This window comes from Phacochoerus africanus, chromosome X (assembly GCF_016906955.1).
Source record: "Phacochoerus africanus isolate WHEZ1 chromosome X, ROS_Pafr_v1, whole genome shotgun sequence".
Lineage (NCBI taxonomy): Eukaryota > Metazoa > Chordata > Mammalia > Artiodactyla > Suidae > Phacochoerus > Phacochoerus africanus.
The window spans coordinates 128657901-128681568 of record NC_062560.1 but is presented as its reverse complement, the minus strand read 5'-3'; the positions used below and the strand labels follow the sequence as shown (position 1 = coordinate 128681568).

At 60.7% G+C, this 23668-nt stretch overlaps 1 protein-coding gene across 1 annotated transcript; it reads left to right on the top strand.

Moving 5' to 3' along the window:
* The first annotated feature begins 305 nt into the window (after positions 1 to 305).
* On the top strand, positions 306 to 22971 carry PDZD4 (PDZ domain containing 4). Its single transcript, XM_047765602.1, has 8 exons — positions 306 to 443; positions 17389 to 17642; positions 18652 to 18742; positions 19159 to 19257; positions 19837 to 19899; positions 20227 to 20328; positions 20558 to 20668; positions 20865 to 22971. Exons 1-8 carry the CDS (start codon positions 384 to 386, stop codon positions 22434 to 22436), a joined length of 2352 nt encoding a protein of 783 aa, XP_047621558.1. The 5' UTR covers positions 306 to 383; the 3' UTR covers positions 22437 to 22971.
* Positions 22972 to 23668: the final 697 nt, after the last annotated feature.

Genomic DNA, 23668 nt, shown 5'->3' with positions numbered 1-23668 from the left:
GGCAGCGGCGGGCCCCGCGGGCGGGGAGGCGCGCGGCCCACGGCCCCTAAAAGGCCCCCCGGCGGCCTGGCGCGCCCCCGCGCCTCCTGGGGGGGGCCGCAGCCTAGCAACGCCGGGCGCGCCCGCCCATCCCCCCCCCGCCCTTTTTTTTTCTGGCCGGGTGCGAGGGAGCATGCCCGCGCCTGGCCTCAGCCAGCTAAGGGTTAATCCGAGGGGCGTGGAGCGGCCCCCACCTCGGGGGCGTGCCCCCCTCCCCCGCTAGGCGGCCCGCCCCCCGCGCTAGGGTATGGCCCCCGGCCCCGGCCCGGGACCCGAGGTCCCGCGCACGGGCCAGTGAAAGGCGTTTTCCCGTTCCCGCCCTCTTCCCCTCGTCGGCCAGCACCATGGGATGTAATATGTGCGTGGTCCAGAAGCCGGAGGAGCAGTACAAAGTGATGCTTCAGGTAGGGCGGCTGGGCCGCTGGGGCGAGGGGCGTGGGCGGCACCTGGAGCAGCGCTGGCCCCCGGGGAGGGCCTGGAGGCTCGTAGAGGAGGAGGGAGGGAGTCAGCCTGGCCCTCAGTTTCTGGGGCTGCTTGGGTGTTGGTGCTCCGTGGGAACCGGGCACAGATGGGGGATAGATAGCTGCGCCGGGAAAAGGGTGAGGGGCTCATCCCTTGGGCGCCCAGAGTAGATTGGGACTGGAGCCCAGGGTCCAGATCGGCCCGGGTCGGGAAGTTGGTCCCGGCCCAGGTCCCGTGCGCCTGCACCCCGGGTCGGGGAGCTAGGAAACCCGTCGCTGCCGGCGCCGGCGCGGGATGGAGGTTGTTGCGTAGCAACGGCCTCGTACCCCGCACACGCTCGCCCGGCAGGACCCAGGGCGGGGGAAGGAGTTGGGCGCCCGCAGCGCGGGGCTGGGGTGGGGGGTGGGGGGCGAATCCAGGTGCCTGTGGGCCAGGGGTGCAGTAGCGCGCAGGCCGCCCCGGGGCCCCGCAGACGCCTGGCCAGGGTCAGGTGCCTACCCCCGCATCCACTCTCCGCTCTGGCCCTGCCCAAAACAAACGGTGGGCTCCCAGGCCTTGGGAGCCTCGGGTGAGTGGCTGTCGCCTGGTCTGCCAGAAGGGCAGCCTGCGGGCGTCGGTGCCCGGCCCGCTCTACGCCTCTCAGGCCCTCGGCTCCTGGGGTGGTGGGGGGCGTGGACCGGGCTACGTTTGGCGGGGAGGGAGGGGAGACCCCAGGTCGCGCTCTCGGACCCGGAGCCCAGCCCCGCGGCCCGGAGCCCTGGCTTCCTTGCCTGTGCGTCGCGTGACTTCGTGAGTGCGTGCCTGTGCCCCGTCTGTGTGTGCGCGGAGGCTCCTCCGGCCCCGCGTGTGTGTACTTTCTGTGTGCGCTCAGAGAGCCGTGTTGAGAAATGTCCCGGATGGCTTGGCCTGAGACGCCCCTAGGGCTAAGTGGAGGGAGTTCAAGGTCAGAGGGAGTCGGGATCCAGGGGCAGACCGGGCGCAGACAGGTATGCTTTTCTATTCCGGGTCTATAGGTCCGGACTGGGGAGCAAGTGCAGGCCGGAGACGTGTTGGCTGGGAAAATGGGGTCTCCTCAGAAGAATAGGGGGATCCCCCTCGAGGCATTGGCCGGGGCGCAGTGGGGAGTGAAGGATCAGTGCATCTGGCGACTGGGGAGGCCCAGGGTGTCCTGCTTTCGCGCTGTGATCCTAGTCCCTCTGGCCGTTGTGAGCGGGAGCTAGAAGCGGGCAAGACCGGGACTCTTGCCCGAGCCAGGCGGCTTTCCTCATCCGCTCTCCCGGGCGGTCTTGGGAGGGCGGGGCCCTCTGCTTTTCGCCGGTCGCCTGGCCGTTCCCTGTCGTGGCATCGGGCTCAGGGATGACCCTGGGACTGGGAGAGGGTCCCTTGGAATCCCGGTGGTGGGCACCAGGGCTGCCAGCGGGAGGTGGGCCGTGCTGGTTGGTTGCTGAGGCCGTGGGGTTCCATCCTCCTTGCTTTTCCTTTCTTGGAATCATTCCATCAAATGGCAAGTGAATCCCAAGCGACTGGCTCTTGACTTCCTCCGAGAGGGACCGAAGCAGTCCTTGGTGAAAGGCCATCCCCGTGGGGGATGTGTGGAAAGGGGGGGGGGGGCAACCCGCGCCGCAGCACAGGCCTGAAATGAGCCACGGTAGGGGGACAACACCGCTGTGACCCACAGCGTTCCCCATGGCAGTGGGGGGGGGGGAGGCTGGGACTGCTTTCAGGGAGGCTTCCTGTCGGAGGAGGGCTTCAGGTGAACCTGGGCAGGAGAGTCCTGGGCCAGGCTTTTCTCCTGGAGAGGGAGTCCCCAAGCCCGGGGCGAGGAGCGCCGCAGGCCAGCGGCCCGCAGCCTTCACGGACCCGTCCCTGGGAATGCTGCTCCCTTTTAAAGCTCCTGCAGGAGTTTGGACAGAATCAGAGACTGGATGCAGTTTTAAAAGGGAACTACCTTTAGAAATCAAGGCAAGACAAAAGAGAATTGAATGAAAACAAATCCAGATAGCAGGGAAACCCATGAGCCATCCAAGATGACTCCGTGTCTGGGGGCTGGTGTCCTGGGTGCAGCCGGGAGCTTCTCCTGGCCTGACCTGACCTGCCCCGATCTCCTTAAACACTGGCGCTTCCCAGCTTTCGAGGTGCTTCTCCCTGGCTTGGCCATACCTGCCTGTGGACACAGTGCAGGCCAGAGAAACGCACAGCTACCCTACACCACCCGCCACGTGGCTTCCCTTATGCCCGGGTACCCTGCAGCCTCTTCCCAGACCCCCAGAGGTCTCTGACCCCCGGGTTAAGAGCTCCCGAGGCTCTAGTCCAGCCTTGAGTTCCAGGCTCTTTCCTCCCCATGCTTCATGGGCACTTAAAACAAACACAAAAACAAAGCCCACAGCTTTGTTGAGATACAATTCACATATCCTCCTAAAGCGTACAGTTGAGTGAGTGGGTTCTGGTTATTTGGAGAGTTGTGCAAGCTTCCCCACTCTCGAATTCCAGCACCTCTCGCTCTCCTTAGAAAGAAACCCCGTCCTCGTTAGCAGTCATGTGCCCGTTCCCCCCAGTCCCACACCTCCCAGGCTCTGGCAGCCTTTCGTCTGCTTATCTTCGTGGATTTGCCTGTTCCCGACATTTCATCCGAACGGAACCATACGAGATTCGACCTTTGTGTCTGACTGCTTCCTTTATCATGGTTTTTAAGGTTCATCCATGTTTCTAAATTTCCTTTTATTGCTGCATAATATCCTCTTGTGTGGCTATACCGCATACGATTTATCCGTTCATCTGCTGATGGGCGTTTGACTCCTTTCCACCGTTTGGCTGCTGTGAACAGTGTTGACCCTTGAGTCCCTGCCTTCAGCTCTTTGGGGTTTGTACCCAGCAACGGAATTGCTGGGTCCTGTGGTCATCGCGTTGAGGAGCTGCGGAACTGTCTTCCACGGGGGCCGCTCCGTCTTACCTTCCCACGGGCAGTGTCTCCGCATCGTCCCCAACACGTTTTTGATTATAGCCGTCCTATTGTGTTTGAGCTGGTGTCTCATTGTGTTTTCTATATGCGTTTTCCTTCCTTCCTTCCTTCCTTCCTTCCTTCCTCTCTCTCTCTCTCTCTCTCTCTCTCTTTTAATTTGTATGGAAATTCCTGGCAATGCCAGGTCCTTAACCCACTGTCCCTTGCCGCGGGTTGAACCTGTGCCTCCACAGTGACCGGAGCCACTGAAGTCAGATTCTTAACCCACTGGGCTACAGCAGGTACTCCCAGAAGCATTTTCTGATGAGCATCTTTGCCTGTGCTGTTGGCTATTTGCATATCCTTTCTGGCGAAATGTCTATATCCTTTTGTGCCAGCAGCACACTGCCTTCACTACAGCTTTCTTTTCTTTTCTGGCTGCCCCATGGCCTGTGGAGTTCCTGGGCCAAGGACCAGAGCAGAGCTGCGGGTGCAGAACCTCTGGATCCTTAACCCACTGTTCCTGGCTAGGGACTGGGCCAGGGATCAAACCTGTTGTGCCACGGCGGGAACTCCTCCTACAGCTTTGTAAGTAAATTTTGAGGTGTGAGTCCCCCAGCTTTGTACTCTTCAGGGTTGTTTTGTCTCTTTCACTTATTTTTAGATTTATTTTTACTTACTTATTTTTGCTTTTTAGGGCTGCACTCGTGACATATGGAAGTTCCCAGGCCAGGAGTCTAATAGCTGTAGCTGCCAGCCTGCGCCACAGCCACAGCAACTCAGGATCCAGGCCAGGTCTGCTGCCTACAGCACAGCTCACAGCAAGGCCAGGTCCTTAACCCACTGTGCCTGGCCAGGGATCGAACCCGAATCCTCATAGATGCTAGTTCAGGTTCATTACCACTGAGCCACAATGGGAACTCCCTGTTTTGTCTTTTAGATAACTTGAGTTTCATAGGAATTTTAGGGTTAGCGTGCCAATTTCTGAGAAGCCAGCTGCGATCTTGTAGGACTTGCATCCAACTTGTATTGACTATTGCTTTGAATATGTATTGAATTTGCACTGAATATTGTATTGCGTTTGAGGGGGTGTTACCCATAAACAAGGCATTATTTGGGTTTTCAGTTTCTTCATCCAGTGTTTTGCACTTTTGGTAAACTTATTCCTGAGTATTTTATTCTTTTTTTTTAAATTTAATTAATTAATTTTTGTCTTTTTGCCTTTTTAGGGCCGTGGCATATGGAGGTTCCCGGGCTAGGGGTCGAATCGGAGCTGTAGCCGCTGGCCTCCACCACAGCCACAGCCACGCGGGATCCGAGCCGCATCTGCGCCCTACACCACAGCTCGCGGCAACGCCGGATCCTTCACCCACTGAGCGAGGCCAGGGAGCCAACCTGCAACCTCATGGTTCCCAGTTGGGTTTGTTAACCACTGCGCCACGACGGGAACTCCTGGAGTATTTTATTCTTCATGATACTATTGTCAGTAGAACTGTTTCCTTAATTTTCTTTTCATCTTTCTCGTTGCCACTGTCTGGAAGTACATTTGTTTTTTGTGTTATGGCTGTCTATCTTGCATTCTTACTAAACTGATTTATTAGCTCATGGAGTTTTTTAGTGGCTTCTTCAGGATTTTCTGAAGAATCAATAGAGGTGGTAGTTCTACTTCCTTTCCAGCTGAATGCCTTCCTTCTATTTCTCTTTCTTGTGCAATTGCTCTGGCCAGCACCTCCAGTACCACGTTGAATGGAAGTGGTGGCAGTGGGCATCTTTGCCTTGTTTCCGATCTTGGAGGGGAAGCTTCCAGTCTTTCATCAGGGGGTATGAAGTTAGCTGTGGGTTTGTGGTAGGTGCTCTTTATCAGGTTAAGTTCTCTTCTAGTCCTAGTTGGTGTGTTTTTATCACGAAGGATTGTTAGATTTTGGTCAAATGGTTGTTCTGTGGCTCTTGGGGGGATGCTTTTGGGGGGATGCTGTGGTTTTGGCCTTTTATTCTGCTGCTGTCGTCTTTCACAGGCTGAGCTTTCAGGGCAGCATGTCTGAACGCCAGCTCCAGTTCTGTGATCCCAGTCTGGTCCTCCAGGGATACTTAACCAGGTGCGGCGCTGGGGGCATGGGGTGGGGCACCAGCAGAGCTTGCAAAATCTGGAGAGGACCCGGGTGGGGCGGGTCATGTGTGTTGAGGTAGGAAGGAGCCAGGTCACAGAGGGTGGAAAGGGAGGTCACACTGTCACCTCTTAGAGCCTTTCTTGGTGCTCCTGTGTGCCGGGCCTGTGTCCTTCTCTCTGACACCACGACCCTCTTGTCATGGATCTGTCTGAGCCATTGATAGAAAATTCTAGAAAATGCAAGCTAACCTGCAGGGACAGAGAGCAGATCAGTATTTGCGGGGATGGGTGGAAGGGAGGGAGGGATGACCGAGGGGCATGAGAAGGCTTCCGGGGACGATGGAAATGATCCCTGTACGCTCTCAATGTGTACAACTGATCATACGGCAGTTACACCCGGTTAAGCTTTAAAAACAAGAAGCGTACGTACACCTCCCAGAGGGAGCAAAATCACGGAGCGCTCACTGGCTCAGGGCCTCCGCCTTCTCACCTGCTGTGTGAGAATACAGAGCACCTCCCTCCTGGGGTCATTGCCCCTAGGGACTCAGTGCTCCCCTGGGTCCCTGGGATCTCATTTGGGGCGGGGGTGGGGGTGGTGGGGTGGCTGCCATCAGCCATTCGGTCCTTTGTGAAGGCGTGGGAGTTGCTGGAAAAGGCATTACTCATGAACAGGTTACAATTGCTGTCCATTGACAGAAGAACGTCCACTATTATTTTGAAGGTGTTTTGTTTTGTTTTGTTTTTCAGTTGTGCTCGTGGCATACAGAAAGAAGTTCCTGGGCCAGGGATTGAACCCACGCCACAGCAGTGACCTGAGCCACTGCAGTGACAATGTCAGATCTTTAACCGGATGAACCACAGGAGAACTGAGGGTTTTTCTTTTCCTTTCCTTTCCCTCCCTCTTTCCCTTCTTTTCTCTCTTTAAATGGCTGCAGCCCTGGCATATGGAGGTTCCCAGGCCAGGGGTTGACTCTGAGCTGCAGCTGGGACCTACTCTGTAGCTGCAGCAATGCCAGATCCTTTAACCCAGGGTGCCAAGCTGGGGACTGAACTTGCACCTCTGCAGCGACCTGAGCTGCTGCAGTGGATTCTTAACCCACTGTGCCACAGAGGGACTTTTTTAGGTTTTCCTAATATGAAAGAAAGGGGAGAAAAACCACAGAGGGGCCCTGAGTCGAGGTGTAACGTTTAAGATTAGTGAGCTTGGAGCTCCCTCGTGACTCAGCAGGTTAAGGATCCAGCACTGCTACTTCGTGGGTTGCTGCTGTGGTGCAGGTTTGGTCCCTGGCCAGGGAATTTCCACATGCCATGGGTGTGGCCAAAAAAATTACTGAGGAGATGCACAGAAACCAAGGTAGGGGCACCTGGGGTCCTTGTGCACATGAGCTGAGCCAAAAGAGCAAAGATTGAGAAGCCGCAGCTGGGAGAGCTGGCTTTGGGTCTTTGGCTGTGACAAGGCACCTCCCCTTTTTGCAATGCCACCTGTCTCTTCCTCAGCCTTGCGTTGAGCAGTGGAAATGAAGAGCTCGCCATAAAGAATATCATTTTGGGAGTTCCCGTCGTGGTGCAGCGGAAGCAAGTTTGACTAGGAACCGTGAGGTTTCGGGTTCGATCCCTGCCCTTGCTTCGTGGCTTGGGGATCCGATGCTGCCATGAGCTGTGGTGTGGGTCGCAGACGCAGCTTGGATCTGACATTGCTGTGGCTGTGGTGTAGGCTGGCAGCTGCAGCTCTGATTCGATCCCAAGCCTTGGAACCTCCATATGCCGTGGCCCTAAAAAAGGCAAAAAAAAAATCATTTTGATTACTGGGAACTGGCCCAGAGGTGTGGGGGTGTGTGTTTTTTTTCAGTTGTCACCCATGGTGCCTGGAGAGGCAGGGGCGCCATGGCCGGTGGATCAGATTTCAGCATATCCTGGGTGGGCACCACCAACCTACTGGGCAGCTTTGGGGAAGGGGGCAGGGTGGGGAGAGACCCTGAATCCTGTCCCCAGGTGTCCAAGTCCTTCCTGGTTCCTGGAGGGGGCGCTCCGGGCCAGCATAACCCTGCCCTGCGAACCTTGTCAAAATGCAGGAGGATCTGCTTCAGCAGATCCAGGGTGGGGCCTGGGATTCTGCATTACTCACGAGCGCCCGGGTGATGGTCCTCAGACGACATCCGAGTATCAGCCCTCAGCTAACTGGCCTCCGTTCCCATCACCTACATCCTTACCCACCTTCAGGCAGCTCGTGTGGGTACGCAGACACACACCACCCCCAAAACACTGAAAGTCCTTTGAGCTAAAGGCCTCCCGGGCTTCCCTCTCTCGCCCCTGCCCCTGGGCACAAAGAGTAGTAGGCACAGAGGCGCCCACTGGGCCTAGACGGTCTGGCTTGTCCAGGCAGCCTTGACGGGGGACATTCACTGGGCCAGTGACATGTTGTTGGGGTGCAGTGCTGTGTCCCCGCTAGAATTCTAACAAATTAAGGCATTTGGCAGCCGCCAGTGCAGTTCACCGAGGGGGGAATCATCCTGGGTTGTCGGCGACGAGGATGGTAGCAGGGTCTCAAGCCCAGATGTCTGGTGCATGAGGAAGGGAAAAGGCAGCTTTACCAGGTAGGGACCTGGCAGGCACCCCCCCCCCCCCCCCGACCAAGCCGAGCCTCCCTGACGATGGGACAGGCCTCCCCTCCCCCGTGTGTCCTGGGCAGGCCCCAGACTCTGCTCTGCTCACAACACCTAAGCTGAATCTAACCAGGAAGGAATCGGGCAAGTCCAGGCTCCGGGTCTGTCTACAAGGTGACTGCCCTGGACTTTTCCAAGAGGGCAATGTCAGGAAACTTAAAAAAAAAAAAAAAAAAAAACAAGAGTGGAGAGATTGTTCTAGATTGAAAGAGAGTGGAGACATAACCAAAGGTGTGATCCTGAACCCGGCAGAAAACAAAAGCTCGACGGGCGTTCATGGTACCGCTGGCGAGACTTGGAAGCGCTGATTGTGCCTGGAGACTTGCCCTCGGTTCGCTGGGAGGGAAGCCTCTGCAGTGTGTGTAGTGAGGAGGGTGAGAGAGAGGAAGGCAGATGTCCACTGTCAGCCAGGTGTCCCCTCCTGTGGGCTGACAGTTTGGAAAATCCAGAGCTGGGAACACATGAATGAGGACTTGCGCAAAGGCTGGGCGCACCGGGCGCGCTGCCTTCTTTGGGCTTCTCCTTTCTCGGCCCGTCCAATGTCGATCTGCCGGTCCCCGCGGCAGCCAGAGACACAGCCCCCCCTGCGCCGGCGCCGGGACAGAGGGTAACTCGCAGTTCCCGGTCTCTTCTCGCCTCTCTTTCCTAATCCGCAGAGTGGGGTCGGGAGAGTCACCCCAACCGTGGGCGCCCCTAGAATCATGTAGCTAATCCCCCTCCTCGGGTTGCCATGGATGGGAGGAGCGTTCCCAGGCCTCCCGGGGAGTCGCCGTTCCCGCGGGACCCCACGTCGCCCGGGCCAGGGCTCTTGCCCCCGCCTCCCCGGCCCCTCTTCCCGCCTGCTCGCAGATTGCTGATCTGAGCGCTGGGAAAAGCCTGGTCAGGGCCTCCCACGCGGAGCCCACCTCCACCCGGGCACAGCCGCGCCAGACCGCCTGGAGCGGGGCCCGAGAGCCGCCGCCGCCCGGGTGGAGGACCGAGGCTGTGGGGGCGGCGATCGCGCGCCCCTCCGCGGGGCTGCCAGCCTCGCTCGGCCGCCACGCCGCGCGCTCTTTGTCTGCGGCTCCGCGCCCCGGGGCGGGGGGCGGGGCGAGCGCCCCTCGGCCCCGCCCTCCGCCGCCTCGGCCCCGCCCCGGGCGCCCCTTTTCGCCGCGGGAGTCGGGGCGGGGTGGGGGCCCGTGCCTTCCCCGGTGCCCGCCTACCCACCGCCCAGTCGCGATTACCCGCCGAGCTTCTGGCGTTGCTCTTGTCTGCCCCCTCGTCCCCATCTCCTCGCGGTCCCCTTGGCCCACACGTCAGCCCCTCTGTCTCACCTGCCACGGACATGTCCCTTCCGTGGCGCCCCGCCCCCCACCCCGGCTCCCCTCTCTTTTCTCCCAGTGGCCCCCAGGCCTCTCCAGGTCTTTTCCTCCCTCTCTTTGGCATTTTGAATTTGTCCGCTTCTGAATCTACCTTTCCCATCATCATTCAGAGCCTCTCAGGTGTCGCTCCCGGTCAGACCCCAACGAGGGGCTCTCCTGTGGCCCCAAGCCACAGTCCCACGGCGCCCCACCCTGTTCTCTGCCAAAGCTCCCAAACGCTACGTCTTTACTGGGCAGCTGGGGGTCCCCCTCCCCTCCGTGGCGCACTGCCGGCTTCCTTCCCTCCAGCGCGAACTTAAGCTCTGTGTCCCTCTCCCCTGCTGCTCAGTGGCGGGGTGCCTCAGGTCCTCCTTGGGCCGCAGTGCGCGGGTGATCTAAATCTCAGGAGTTTAGATCAAGAACAATCCCTGGTTGAATGCATAGCAGTGATGGTGACATGGGAGGTCTCTGCAGATCCAGGCGGCAATTTCAATTTTGTGGGAGGACATATGTGCCGTAAAGTTTGCCCTTAGGGACAGTTGGTACCTTTGCCGAGTGCAGGCATCACTGCCACCTAGGTCCAGAACGTGGTCCTCACCCCGAAAGGGGACTTCCTGCCATGAAGCTGGCACTCCCGTTGCCCCTTTCTCCAGCCCCCGGCAAGCGCTGATCTACTTTCTCCCTCCTGATGGACCTGCCTGTTCTGGCATCAAACAGTACGTGGCCCTTTGTTCACCAGACTGTTTCCACCCACGTTGAAGCACATGTCAGGACTTAATTCCCTCACACTATGTGGATGTCACCACATTGTGTTCATCCATCCGTTGCCGGGCATTTAGGTCCCTTCCAAAGTTTGGCTGTTAAGATTTGCTTCGGAGTTCCCGTGGTGGCGCAGTGGAAACGAATCCGACTAGGAACCGTGAGGTTGCGGGTTCGATCCCTGGCCCCGCTCCGTGGGTGAAGGATCTGGCGTTGCCGTGAGCTGGGGTGTAGTTTGCAGACACAGCTCGGACCCTGCGTGGCTGTGGCTGTGGTGCAGGCCGGCAGCTGTAGCTCTGATTTGACCCCTATCCTGGGAACCTCCATGTGCTGGGGGTGAGGCCCCCCCCCCAAAAAAAAGATTTGCTTCTATGAACATTTGTGTACAAGTTTTTGCTTGGGCACCTCTTTTCTTTTTCTTTTTTTTTTTAATGGCCGCGGCTTATGGAAGTTCCAAGTTCCTGTGGCAACGCTGGATCCTTGGACTCACTGTGCCTGCTTGGGGATCTAAATCGCACCTCTGCAGCAACTTGCCCCCCTGCAGTCAGATTCTTTTTTTTCTTTTTTCTTTCTTTCCTTTTTTTTTTCCCCGTCTTTTCGCCATTTTCTAGGGCCACTCCCTCGGCATCTGGAGGTTCCCAGGCTTGGGGTCTAATCGGAGCTGCAGCCGCCGGCCTACGCCACAGCCACAGCAACAAGGGATCCGAGCCGCGTCTGCGACCTACACCACAGCTCACGGCAACGCCAGATCCTTAACCCACTGAGCAAGGGCAGGAATTGAACCCGCAACCTCATGGTTCCTAGTCGGAAGAGTTAACCACTGCGCCACGATGGGAACTTCAGATTCTTTTTTTCTTTTTTCTTTTTAGGGCCGCTCACGCAGCCTATGGAAGTTCCCAGGCTAGGGGTCGAATTGGACCACAGTTAGACCACAGCCACACACAATTCGGGATCCAAGCCGCCTCTGTGACCTACACCATGGTTCAGGGCCAGATCCTTAACCCACCGAGCAAGGTCAGGGATCGAACCCATGAGGATGGGTACTAGTTGGGTTTGCTAACCACTGAGCCACAATGGGAACTCTTCAGGTTCTTAACCCGCCGTGCCACAGCGGGAACCCCTGGGTGCCTCTTTTCGTTTACTTTGGGCACTGCTGGAACGCTGGGGAGTTGGCCTCGTCCACTGCTCCACTGACCCTGCCACGAGCGATGTCCGAGGCTTGAGTTTTTCCAAATCCTCCTCAGCAGCGACCTTCTGTGCGTTGCTTTTAGCTGTCCCAGTGCGTGTGGTGATGTCTCACTGTGGTTTCGGTGACGCTGGGTATCTTCCTTCTTTTGCGCTTGTCAGGTGTCCCTCCTCCCTGCGGTTCCTTGGTCCCTTGTCCTCTGGCCCGGGCCACTGCCATTGTCTCCTGGTCTGTCCCCGGCCTCCGCCCTGTCCCTTTCATGCCTTCTCACGGAGGCCGAGGTAATGGCGTGTATTATTCGCCAGCAAGCACTGTCATGCCATCCTAGGGCTCAGCACTGGCTGGAGTGTTCTTCTCCTTGTCATCTTTCAGGTCTCAGTTCCAGTGTCACCAGAGAGGCTATCCCCATGCACTTTCTGGAAAGCGGCTCCCACCCCGGCATTTTCCACCATGGAATGCTGGGCTCTGAACGCTCGTTCCCTGCCTGGTTCCGCCCTGGCACTGGCCTCCCCCGACGTGGGAGCTTGTCTGCCTTGCCCACGGTTGTTCCCCCAGTTCTAGACGTGCTGGGCGAGCAGGCGGCAGGCTGCCCCGTTGGGGAACGTGTGTCTTCTTCCTGCCGATGGTGCACCTGTGCCCCATGTGCTGACCTGGTGTCCCGGCCCTGCCGTGGGCGTTCTGAAGGGCAGCTTTGCCCCGTTTCCTCCCTCCTTCCAGCCCAGACCCTTAGGGAGGGCTGTGTGTGCTGGGTTCAGTTGCGCTCAGCTTTGCGTTCCCAGCTTGAAACAGGCTTCCTAAAGGGCATGGAGGGGTGGGGGAAGAGCCCCCCCCACCTCCTGGGCTCATTCTTCTCTGCCTCTCTGATCCTCTGGAGGAGCCCTGTGGACAGAGCACAGCGTGGGCTTGTCCCTTGTCCTCGGCCCCCTGAGGGGTACAAGAGTGAGGTCCGCCAGGGTCGTCGCCCTCAGCACGTGAAGGGCCCAGGCACCCAGACTCCCTGCCCTGTTCAGCCTCTGAGTCCGGGGGTCGGGAGCCGTGCCCTTCCTTACTCACCCCCAAAGACCCGGTCCTCCTTTTGAGGTCGGGCTCAGCGTCTCCTCTCCCAAACCCCTCCCACCGTCACCCCGCTTCGTGGCAGCCCCCGTGCAGGCAGGGAGGGCCTGGGCTCTGCTGCCTCTGCCTTGCCTCCTCGTTGCCGGGCACCCACTCCGGGCCTCCGGCCCGCTTCTGCTCAGACTCGGGGCTGGGCCCACACCTTGGCCACCCCCAGATCCCTTTCTGCGAAGGCAGTTCTAGAGCCAGTGGGGAGGATGGGGGGGTAGCTGCTAGGTCCTGACCCAGGCCTGAGGCTAACTGGCAGCCCTGCGCCCAGCCCTTCTCCAGCTTTCTCGAACCAGCTTCCTGGTGTCCCCCGGGGTGGGCCTGGGACCCTTTGGGCCACATCCCTAGAATCACTTCCCTGCCTTCTAGGCCAGAGGTCCTGCCGTGAAGGCCCTGCCCCCACCTGGCCTCCTTCGTTGCCTCTGGAGGGAGACGGTCGTGGCTCCCCAGCGTCCTCAGGTCGGGCGTGACTGCAGTGGGCGGCCCCCGCTCCCCCGCTCCTCCAGGTGAATTCCTGAACGGCCTGTGCCCCGGCTCCTCATCTGTGAAGCAGAGATGCTCTCAGTGCCTGTTTCACAAGCCCGGCCGGAGCGCGGAACCTGACACGGTTGCCCTTTAGTAATACTGGTAATGTCCCCCTTGTCACCCAGGCCAGAATCCTCTGGGCCCCCAAGTCTCACCCAGTCCACGTCCTGATGGGTGACAGCAAGAGCTGCCCAGCTGGCCTCCCCTGGCTGCCCCTCCCTGGGGAGTATGGAGACGTATAGGCTTCGTTTGAGCATCACCACCTCGCTGGCCTTGGCGTCTTGCCCCATCCCTGACCCTGGGCACGTGTGTTGCCACAAACCGCGGAGACGAACACAGCACGATTTGGGGATCCGTTCTACCGATGGCAGGCCCTTGGGCTCTTCGCAGTGTTCGCCCTTTATAACTGCAGTAGGTCCTGGGCGCCTTTTCCTTGAATGCCCGCTTCCCTGCGAGTTCTGCGTGTCCCAGGAATTCTGTATTTGGGATAATCCTTTGTCCCGTCTCTGCATTGGAAGGCTCTTCTCTCAGCCTGTCTTTTGTTGTCCAGAAGTTTCACATTTTCACATAGACAAATTTGTATCTTTTCCATTCTCGTTTGCGCCCCCCCCCCTTTTTTAATCTTAAGAATTGTGTAGGAGTTCCCGTCGTGGCTCAGCGGTAATGAACTCGACTAGTAGCCATGAGGATGCAGGATCAATCCCTGGCCCTGCTCAGTGGGTTAAGGACCCGGCGTTGCCGTGAGCTGTGGTGTAGTTCACAGATGTGACTCAGATCCCGCGTTGCTGTGGCTGTGGTGTAGGCCGGTGGCTACAGCTCTGATTGGACCCCTAGCCTGGGAACCTCCATATGCTGCAGGTGGGGCCCTAAAAAGACACACACACACACACACACACACACACACACACACACACACACACACACACACGAATTGTGCAGTCGGAGTTCCTGCCTTGGTGTAATAGGATTGGCGGCCTCTCTGCAGTGACTGGATGCAGGTTCGATCCCTGCCCCGGGAAATTCCAGATTGTCTTGGGTGTGGCCCCCCGGAAAAAAAAAAAAAGAAAGGAAGAAAAAAAATCGCTTCGCTATGTCAACCTCATAGACATTGTTGTCTTGCCTTCAAGGTAGCTTTGTCCCCTTAGGGCTTTGATCCATCGTGGAGTGCTTGGCCTGGCTTTGAAGCAGTAGCAGCAGCGGAGGTGGGAGCCTTAGCCCGAGTGGGACTCCGAAGGGAGGCCTCCTGGGTTCAGAGCAGGGCAGGGACATGCGAATGGTGGCTTCGCCAGTGCACAGTGTCTATGGCAGAAGGGTGGAGGAGCGAGAAGAGGCCAAACACTGGATCCTTCCCGTGTGCCTGGCCTCGTCCCCCTCACCCTTCCTGGCTGGCTGGGAGTCCCGGCCTGTGTCAGGCGCCCACACCCTCACTGGCCCTTACCGGTCACGAGAGAGGCGCTGAAGGGCCCAGGAGCTCCGAGCCTCTCTGCCCGGAGACCTGCCTCTGCTCAGCGCCACATGGGTCGCTGGGAAGGCTGTCACAGGCATCACTCCGATGGCCTCCATCTGAGCTGCTCCGGCTGTGTGCGCCCATCCCCCGCTTGACATCCCAGCCCACCCTGCGCTCCCCTCCCACTGCCTGGACCCAGTTTCCATAGCAACGCTGCTGCTGGTAACATTTCCAGGGAGAAATACATCCCTGTCTCTCAGTGTCACCTGAGCTTCCCCCTGCACACCAGGCAAATGCGAGATCCCCCGCCCCCCCAGAGATGCTGGGGACTGCTCCACCCTCCGCCTCCCACACAAGCCCTTGACTTAAGGGCTGAATGTTCTGAAACCCAAAGCTCTGGTTTGGAGTGGTGGGCGACTTCCGTGGTGTGAATGCTCCCACCACAGTCACCAGCCTGATGTCACTGAAGGAACACCGTCGTATAGACCGAGGAACTCTAAGGGCACAGATAACTACCTGGACCGGGTGGTGAAATAATTAGCCAAGAGCTCGGCGTATTCATTGCCTTTAAATTTTTTGGCCACGCCTTTCACACGCCTCCCCCTGCGCGCATCTGCAGGACATTCAGCCCACGGCCTCCGCGCCCTCCCCCCCTTCTCTTTCTTCCTTTCTTTTTATGGCTGCACCTGCAGCTGTGGCTTCACCACAGCCACAGCCGTGCCAGATCCAAGCTGCATCTGTGACCTATACCGAAGCTTGCAGCAACGCTGGATCCTTAACCCACTGAAGAGAGGCCGGGGATGGAGCCCACGTCCTCATGGAGACAGCGTCAGGTGCTAAACCCGCTGAGCCACAACAGGAACTCCCCTTCCTCCCCAACCGATCACCTTTTTTTTTTCTTTTCAGTTTTATTGTATGGCTGCACCCAAGGCATATGGAAGTTCCCAGGTGAAGTTTTGAACCCCCGTTTCCGCATGAACCCAAAAAGCTGTCCGCCATGGGGAACTCCCCAACCACATTCTTACACTTAGCATTTGTTGCAAGTAAATGCCTTCTTGGCTGACAAGCTGCTTACCTGATACTCACTGATTTAATAATCTCACTTTCTCAAATTTTCTCCAACATAACAGCCATAGATTACACAAAGATATACATAGAAAATGGATGCAGAATGTACCAAAAAATGTGTCTTTGCAACCACCTTCTTTATAAAAATATTGGGAACCCCTGGTGATGGACAGTAGGTCATGCATGGTCCACACACTGGCCTCCGGGGGCCTCAGTCGGAGGGTGAAAAAGACTGGGAAGGAGATAGGCCAGCTCCTTCGCACCTGTCCCATCCCTGAGATGCTGGGTGGTTTTTGCCTTCTTTATGGTTCTCTATGTTTCCAATGTTCTGCAGTGCAACTGTTTCTTTTATAATTACACAAAAAATACACAGTAGAACAAGACAAGTCTGGGGAGATGGGAAACATAAGAACTGAAATTACTATCTGCAAGGACATAAGCAAGCAGCAGAAAGGGGATGATGTGGGTTCCATGGCTCGGGGAGCCACCGGCTGGCCAGGGGGCCCCAGGACTCCCTGTGTGGTTCTGTGACAACCTGACTTCCTGGAGTGACACCCAGAGGCTGGCCTGGTCCTTGTCGCCCAGAAGACGCGATTTCGCAGTTGCATTGGGCATCTATGAATAACCCCACCCCTGAGCTTCCCCCCCCCCCCGACCTCACAGCTTGTACCCTTGCCCACATGCCCCTCACCCTACAGAGGCTCTGGCCCCAGGCAGACACCGGCTCCTGGGGCCCTGTGCTCTCCGTGGTGACTTTGTGGGGACTTGGCCCCTCTCCTGCCCCACCCCCTTCCTGTGCTTGCTTGGCGCCCTTCCCGGCAGGGCTGCAGCACTTCTGGTGAACGGTGGGCTGGAGCCATCTGGGGATCCCCCACAGTGTGTGGTCTCCCCGGGCCCTCAAACAGCCTTTCCAGGCTGCTGAGTGCCTACGAACAGCCTGCGCCAGCCCCCCTCCAGGAATGCTCTCTGACCCTCCGGGATTTGTTCGGAGGACCTGGACATTGAGGTGTGTGGTGCTGGGCTCTCCAGCAGGAAAGTGATTGTCCCAGGGCCCCATGCCTGCCGGCTGCTTCGGGAATCAGGGCCTGGGAGATGGGCCACCACCCCCTCCCTGGAGGGCTCTCCTGGCTCCGAGCGCGGCTGTGGCCCCCCCCCCCCCCGGATCTCTGCGGGCCTCCGCCCGAAGGCCTGATCTTCTCTCGAGGCTGCTACAGCCTGGCCTTGTCCTGGGCCCCCAGCCCGCGAGGGCCTCCTCCTCCCCTGTCCCAGACTCTGACTTTGCCTCAGTCCCTTCGTCTTGCTGAGTCTCGGTTTCCTTATGTGCAGAACGAGCTGCGGGGGTCAGGGTCCAGGGGAGATGCCGGCCAGGAGCCCAAACAAGGGCAGTGGTCTTGTAGGGGCCACTTCCTTGGCCCCTCTCAGGCCGCGTGTGTGTTGGCGGGTCGTTGCTGCCTCGAGGACAGAGATCCCGGCCTTTGAGGCTTCTTCCTCTTCCTGATCCTCCCACCCACCCGAACCCGTGTGTCGACCGGCTCCCATCGGCAGGTGCTCGGTCACTGCCAGGAGGGCTCCCCGGAGGAGGCGGCCACAGGAGGGGCCAGGGCAGCTGCCGGCCCCAGTGCCCGGGCCCCCCACCCTGCACGGCGGGGCAGGGCTGAGAAGTGGGGTCCGCCTGGGCACGAGGGCGCCGAGGGGGCGCCGACCGACCCCGGCGGGCGCCGCAGGTCCTCACGGGGGCGTGTCTCTGCCGCAGGTGACCGGGAAGGAGCTCTCCAAGCTGTCTCAGGAGCAAACCCTGGAGGCCCTGCGCTCCTCCAAGGAGCCCCTGGTGATCCAGGTGCTGAGACGCAGTCCCCGCCTCCGGGGGGACAGCTCCTGCCACGACCTGCAGCTGGTGGACAGTGGCACTCAGACCGACATCACCTTCGAGCATATCATGGCGCTGGGCAAGCTGCGCCCGCCCACCCCGCCCATGGTCATCCTGGAGCCGTACGTCCTGTCTGAGCTGTGAGTTGCCCTCAGGAGGGCCCCGGGCCCTGCCTCCAGAGAGGGCACGCCACTTGGGGCCGCCATCCCCATGCCACCCAGAGGCTGCATTGTCGCCGCGCTGGCCGTGGCAGGGAGACCCCAGCTGGCTGCCCTCTCGGGCAGGAAGTAGGCTCCTTGGCCTCCAGAGCCGACTGGCATCCCGGGGCTCAGGAAGCCCCGGGCCTCTGGCCTCAGGCCGGACGCCAGCTGGTGGATGGGGCCGGGGCAGTCCCGCACGCAGGCTCCCCAGTGCATCCACCCCCAGGGCCGGGGAGCACCGTCCTGCGATCTTGCTGCCAGAAGGTTGAGGTCCTCAGCTCCTCCATCCTCTCTCCTCTTCTGCCGCCCCATCGTCTTCCGCCTCACAAGGGTCACCCCCTGAATCTTCTTGCATCCTTGTCTGTCCCATTCCCCCCCCCCCCGCCCCCGTTCTGCACTTCCTCCATCTCTTCGGCTTCTTTCTTTGGCCCGCTGGGAAGACGGGCCTCTCCTCCAGCCCTGGTGGTTCATTTCCTTAGACTGACCCGGGCGGCAGGGAGGTAGGCCTGGGGCTGGCCGCAGCCACGCTTAGCCTTGGGGCGAGGAGGGCTGCCCCTGGACGTACAGTGGGTCCTCCTCCGCCCCCCAGCCGTCATCCAGGGCCTGGGTAACTCCTGGGGGCATTGCATGAGTGGGGCCAGGGCCGGGCGGGAGGGGCCCTGCAGTTTGGAGAAGCTGTGGTTAGGAGAGGCTGGGCGGGGAGAGCTAGGCATGCTTGGGTCCTCAGGGCGGGCGCCCTCACGCCGCTCCGCTTCCAGGGAGCGTCCTGGTCTTTGCATGGATGCATGTAGCTCAGGATGGGCTTCCAGAAGGTAGCTGGGCCGCCTCCTCCCAGCCGTGCACCCAGACAGAGCAGGGCTCCGTGCAGAGCGCTTGGGGCCTGGCCAGCCGGAAGCTGGGGCTAGGGAGAGAGCAGCAGACGGCCTGACGCTCCACTTCTCCTGGGCAGCCCCCCCATCAGCCATGAGTATTATGACCCGGCGGAGTTCATGGAGGGCGGCCCACAGGAGGCAGACCGTGTGGACGAGCTGGAGTATGAGGTGAGCTGGGCGGCCAGCCTCGGGAGCCAGCCCCAGGCCGGCTGTCTGCAGCCCAGCTCAGGCCTGGCTCCTGCTGCCCCCCCCCCCACCCCCCGGGTGGCTGGGCCTCGCGGCCCTTTCTGGCGTGGAGCCCGTTACTCAGGCTCAAGTGCCAAGTTGGGCCGAGTCAGGGAGGGCACGGGTGAGGTCCCTCGGTCAGTCTGTGTTGGTGAGTCTGTGTCCCACGCACGTCTGTCCCGTGTGTCTTGTGTGTGTGTCTTGGGCATTTCCTGGTAGGGGAGACCGCTGGACACGGGCGCCACCTGGGATGGTAAGAGAGACCCTTGGACCCACAGCTCAGGCGCCAGGCTCCGGGGGTCAGGGCTCACACGTGTCCGGGGCTTTCTCCCTCTGCTTCCCTATCCCCCGTGTGGCAGGAGGTGGAGCTCTATAAAACCAGCCACCGCGACAAGCTGGGCCTGATGGTTTGCTACCGCACGGATGACGAGGAGGACCTGGGCATCTACGTCGGAGAGGTATGAGGTGGGACGGGGCTTTGCAGAGGCAGGGGCGCTGCAGGCCGCCACCTTCCTGTGCGCCGGCCTGGGTCGCCCACCTGTCGAGGGGCCAGGGCACCACGGTAGCAGGCAGGACCTGACGCAGGGTCTGGCACGGGAAGCATCCCCCTGCCAGCCCATCCCCCAGCCTCACCGCACTGCCCGGAAGGACCCAGCTTAGCATCACGGGGGACGGGGTGGCGGGGGGGGGGGCGCCCGTCAGCGAGGCCAGGGCAGCCCACGGCTTCAGTGTGTGTCCAGCCAGGCGCTCCTCCCCAGGAGACCTGTGTCCGTTGTGGCACAGGGGGCAAGGCTAAGGCAGGATCGGGTCCAGCCAGGCTTTGTTCTCCCTCCACGTCCTGCAGGAGCCCTCCTGGTCATCACGGGAGCGCTTTCCCCGGCTGGCTGGCCGAGGTCTGGGTAGTTTCCCATATTTTGCCATGCTCAGAAAAATCAGTCCTCCGTTCTCTTGGGGGCCCCAAGACGAGGCTGCCCCTTCTTACTGAAAGGGCACCTTTGTGGACGGAGCCTCGTCCCCACGATGCCTGTGCCTTGCAGGTGAATCCCAACAGCATCGCCGCCAAAGATGGCCGGATTCGCGAGGGAGACCGAATTATCCAGGTGAGCAGGGCGGGCGGGCCTAGGGCCCCGCCCACTCTCCCTGGCCACCCCCAGCTCCCCCCTGCTCAGAGCGTAGCCCGAGGCCGTTGAGAACCTGCGCTGTGCCTGCACTGCCTTGCCAGCCTTTCCTGCTGTGCCTTGGACACGAGCACTGAATGCTGTCTCCGAGCCCATGTGCCCCTGCCTGTGCCGGCTGGCTTCCCGCCGGCGTTTCCCACTTGTTTCCATCTTGTCAGAGCAGAGGGCAGGGCAGCCCTGCAGCCCAACCGGGGCCAGCTCTGGAGCCAGCCCTGGGGTTCTCTTTGATTGTCCCTTGGCCTGTCACAGATCAATGGCGTGGACGTCCAGAACCGAGAGGAGGCGGTGGCCATCCTGAGCCAGGAGGAGAATACCAACATCTCCCTGCTGGTGGCCCGGCCGGAGAGCCAGGTGCGTGGCCAGCAGGGCGTCCTGGGTCCCCTGCCAGGGGGCTTGCTTTCTGTCCTGAAAGCTGCTGACCAGGGCACAGACATGCCCGTAACCTGGCACTGACAGAGGGTGGGTGGACCCCCGGGGCCCGTTTTCCCAGGCAAGCGGGCTGAGACCTAGATGCAAGGAGGGGGTGTTTGGGGGGGCTCCTTACTAAGGCAGTGGGGACTGCACGGGCCTGTCTCCACAGCTGGCAAAACGGTGGAAGGACAGTGACCGGGATGACTTCCTGGATGACTTCGGCTCCGAGAATGAGGGGGACCTGCGTGCACGGAAGCTGAAATCCCCCCCTGCCCAGCAGGTGAGGAAGGAAGAAGGGGCGGCGGCGGCGGCGGCGGCGGCGGGGAGGGCGGGCACGAGGGCAGAAGGAGGGGGGGCTGGGGGCGGGTGGGAAATGGACTAGACCCCAAAGCTGGAAAGCGCCCCCATCCCCGTCCTCCTGCGGCGGCCCCGCCCTTGGCTCCCAGACTGAGGGGGGGCTCCTCTTCCTGCCCCAGCTTGGAAACGAAGAGGAGAAGGCGGCCCCCGATGCAGGGCCGGGCCTGAGCAACAGCCAGGAGCTGGATAGCGGGGTGGGCCGGACCGACGAAAGCACCCGCAACGAGGAGAGCTCTGAGCACGACCTGCTGGGGGACGAGCCCCTGAGCACCGCCAATACGCCAGGGCCCCTGCGCAAGTTCGGCCTGCAAGGGGACGCCGTGCAGGGCCGAGACTTCCACTTCAGCATGGACTCCCTGCTGGCCGAGGGGGCCGGGCTGGGTGGCGCCGAGGTCCCGGGTCTCACCGACGAGGAGTATGAGCGCTACCGAGAGTTGCTGGAAATCAAGTGCCACCTGGAGAACGGCAACCAGCTGGGTTTCCTCTTCCCTCGGGCCTCTGGTGGCAACGGCGCCCTGGACGTCAACCGCAACGAGAGCGTGGGCCACGAGATGGCCGTGCTAGAGGAGGAGCTGCGGCACCTCGAGTTCAAGTGCCGCAACATTCTGCGGGCGCAGAAGATGCAGCAACTGCGGGAGCGCTGCATGAAGGCCTGGCTGCTGGAGGAGGAGAGCCTCTACGACCTGGGGGCCGGCGAGCCCAAGAAGCACGAGCTGTCCGACATCTCCGAGCTGCCCGAGAAGTCGGACAAGGACAGCACCAGTGCCTACAACACGGGCGAGAGCTGCCGCAGCACCCCGCTGCTGGCCGAGCCCCTGGCGGAGAGCCCCCTGAGGCGGGCCGCCGCTGCTGCCGCCGCTGCCGCCGGCAACTCCAACCTGAACCGGACCCCCTCCGGCCCCCCCGTCGCCACCCCCCCCAAGGCCACCCCTCCGCAGGGCAGTCCCGCCAAGTTCCGGTCCCTCTCCCGGGACCCCGAGGTGGCCCGGAGACAGCACTCGGAGGAGCGTGTCCGCCGCAGCCCCAAGACCGGGGTGACCCTGGAGCGCGTGGGCCCCGAAGGCAGCCCTTACCTGTCGCGCCGCCACCGCGGCCAGGGCCAGGAGGCGGAGCACTACCACAGCTGCATGCAGCTGGCCCCGCCGCGCAGCCTGGAAGAGCTGGGCCACGGCCCTTTGGGTTTGGCCGGGGGCCCCCGGGTGGGGGGGGGGGCCGCGGCGGCGGCGGCCACCGAAGCGCCCCGCATGGAGTGGAAGGTCAAGGTGCGCAGCGACGGGACCCGCTACGTGGCCAAGCGACCGGTGCGCGATCGCCTCCTCAAAGCCCGGGCCCTGAAGATCCGGGAGGAGCGCAGCGGCATGACCACCGACGACGACGCGGTGAGCGAGATGAAGATGGGCCGTTACTGGAGCAAAGAAGAGCGGAAGCAGCACCTGATCCGGGCCCGGGAGCAGCGGAAGCGGCGTGAGTTCATGATGCAGAGCCGGCTGGAGTGCCTGCGGGAGCAGCAGAGCGGCGACAGCAAGGCCGAGCTCAACATCATCGCCTTGAGCCACCGCAAAACCATGAAGAAGCGAAACAAGAAGATCCTGGACAACTGGATCACCATCCAGGAGATGCTGGCCCATGGCACCCGCTCGGCAGACGGCAAGCGGGTCTACAACCCTCTGCTCTCCGTCACCACTGTCTGAGTCCAGCCAGCCTCCCGGGACCCTGTCTCCTGCTCTCCCTTAGAAGCTAGCGTGTGTGTGTGTGTGTGAGAGAGAGAGAGAGTGTGTGTGTGCGTGTGCGCACGCGCACAGAACTTTGGTACCAGACAGAGGCCCCCACGGAGAAGGGACCTTTCCTCCCCGAGTACAGCGCGCACGTCAACAGCTGGCCTGGGGGCAGACCTGTATCGGCCCCCCTGCCGCCGTGAGTGTGTGTGCGTGTGCACGCATGTGCACGCACATGCACACCCCTCCAGAGGGCTGTCCGCGAGCGTACTTGGGGACAGGGAAGCCGAGGAGAGGCTAAGACGGTCCCAAGCACAAGGGAGTGTCCGGCTCCTCTCGCTGTCGGCAGCCTCCACTCTTTGTAGATTTCAAGGGCAACCCTGATTTTTGTGGCTTTTTCCCCCTCTGTGCTTGCCAATTGTTGTTATTTTTTGTTGTTTGTTTTGTGAACCTGCTCTGGGGGCTGGCAGCTCCTTCAGGCAGCCTGACAAAGGTGGGATCCCCAAGTGATGGCTGGGAAGGAGGGGGGTGGGGGGAAGGGAGGGAGGGGGGTGGGGGGGCAGACGGGGAATGAAGGCGCGAATGGGAAGCAGCTTTGCAGGTGCCCTCCACACTGCGGTGTGGGGACAGGAAGCTCACCCTGGAGGGTACCTCCTTCCCCGGTGACTAAGTGACTAAGGAAGAGCCTGAGCCGGGACAGCAGGGACCGAAGGGGCGGAGTCTATCCAAGAAGAAGTAGCTGTGCTCAGGGCTGTGCCCGACGCCATCTGGGGCTCGGCTTCTCCTCTGAGTGGTGTGAGGGTCCAGAAGCCACGTCCCCTGAGTAGCAGCAGAAGACCTTGGCGACAAGACCCGCGCGGAGCTGGGGAGCAGCCAGCTGGGCTGAATGGGGAGATGCCCCACACCCGACTCCGCGAGTGTGGACAGGGCAGCCCTCAGGGAGCTGTGCGAGCGGGCCTCAGGGCCCTTCCCTGGCTCCGAGAGCCGCAGATGGGAGGCAGACAGGCTGCCTGCTCCTGCCCCCTGCCGGCAGGCGAGAATAAAGCAAGCTGCCTTTCAAGGATGACTCCGGGCCTCCTGCTGTTCATTCTCCTCGCGCCACGGGGCTGGTTTGGGGGCCGTGCGGGTCAATGGAAAGCTGGGTTCACTGAGAACAGCGAGGTCTTGTGAAGTCAGCGTCCTGTACTCCGAGCGGAGGGACAGAGCCA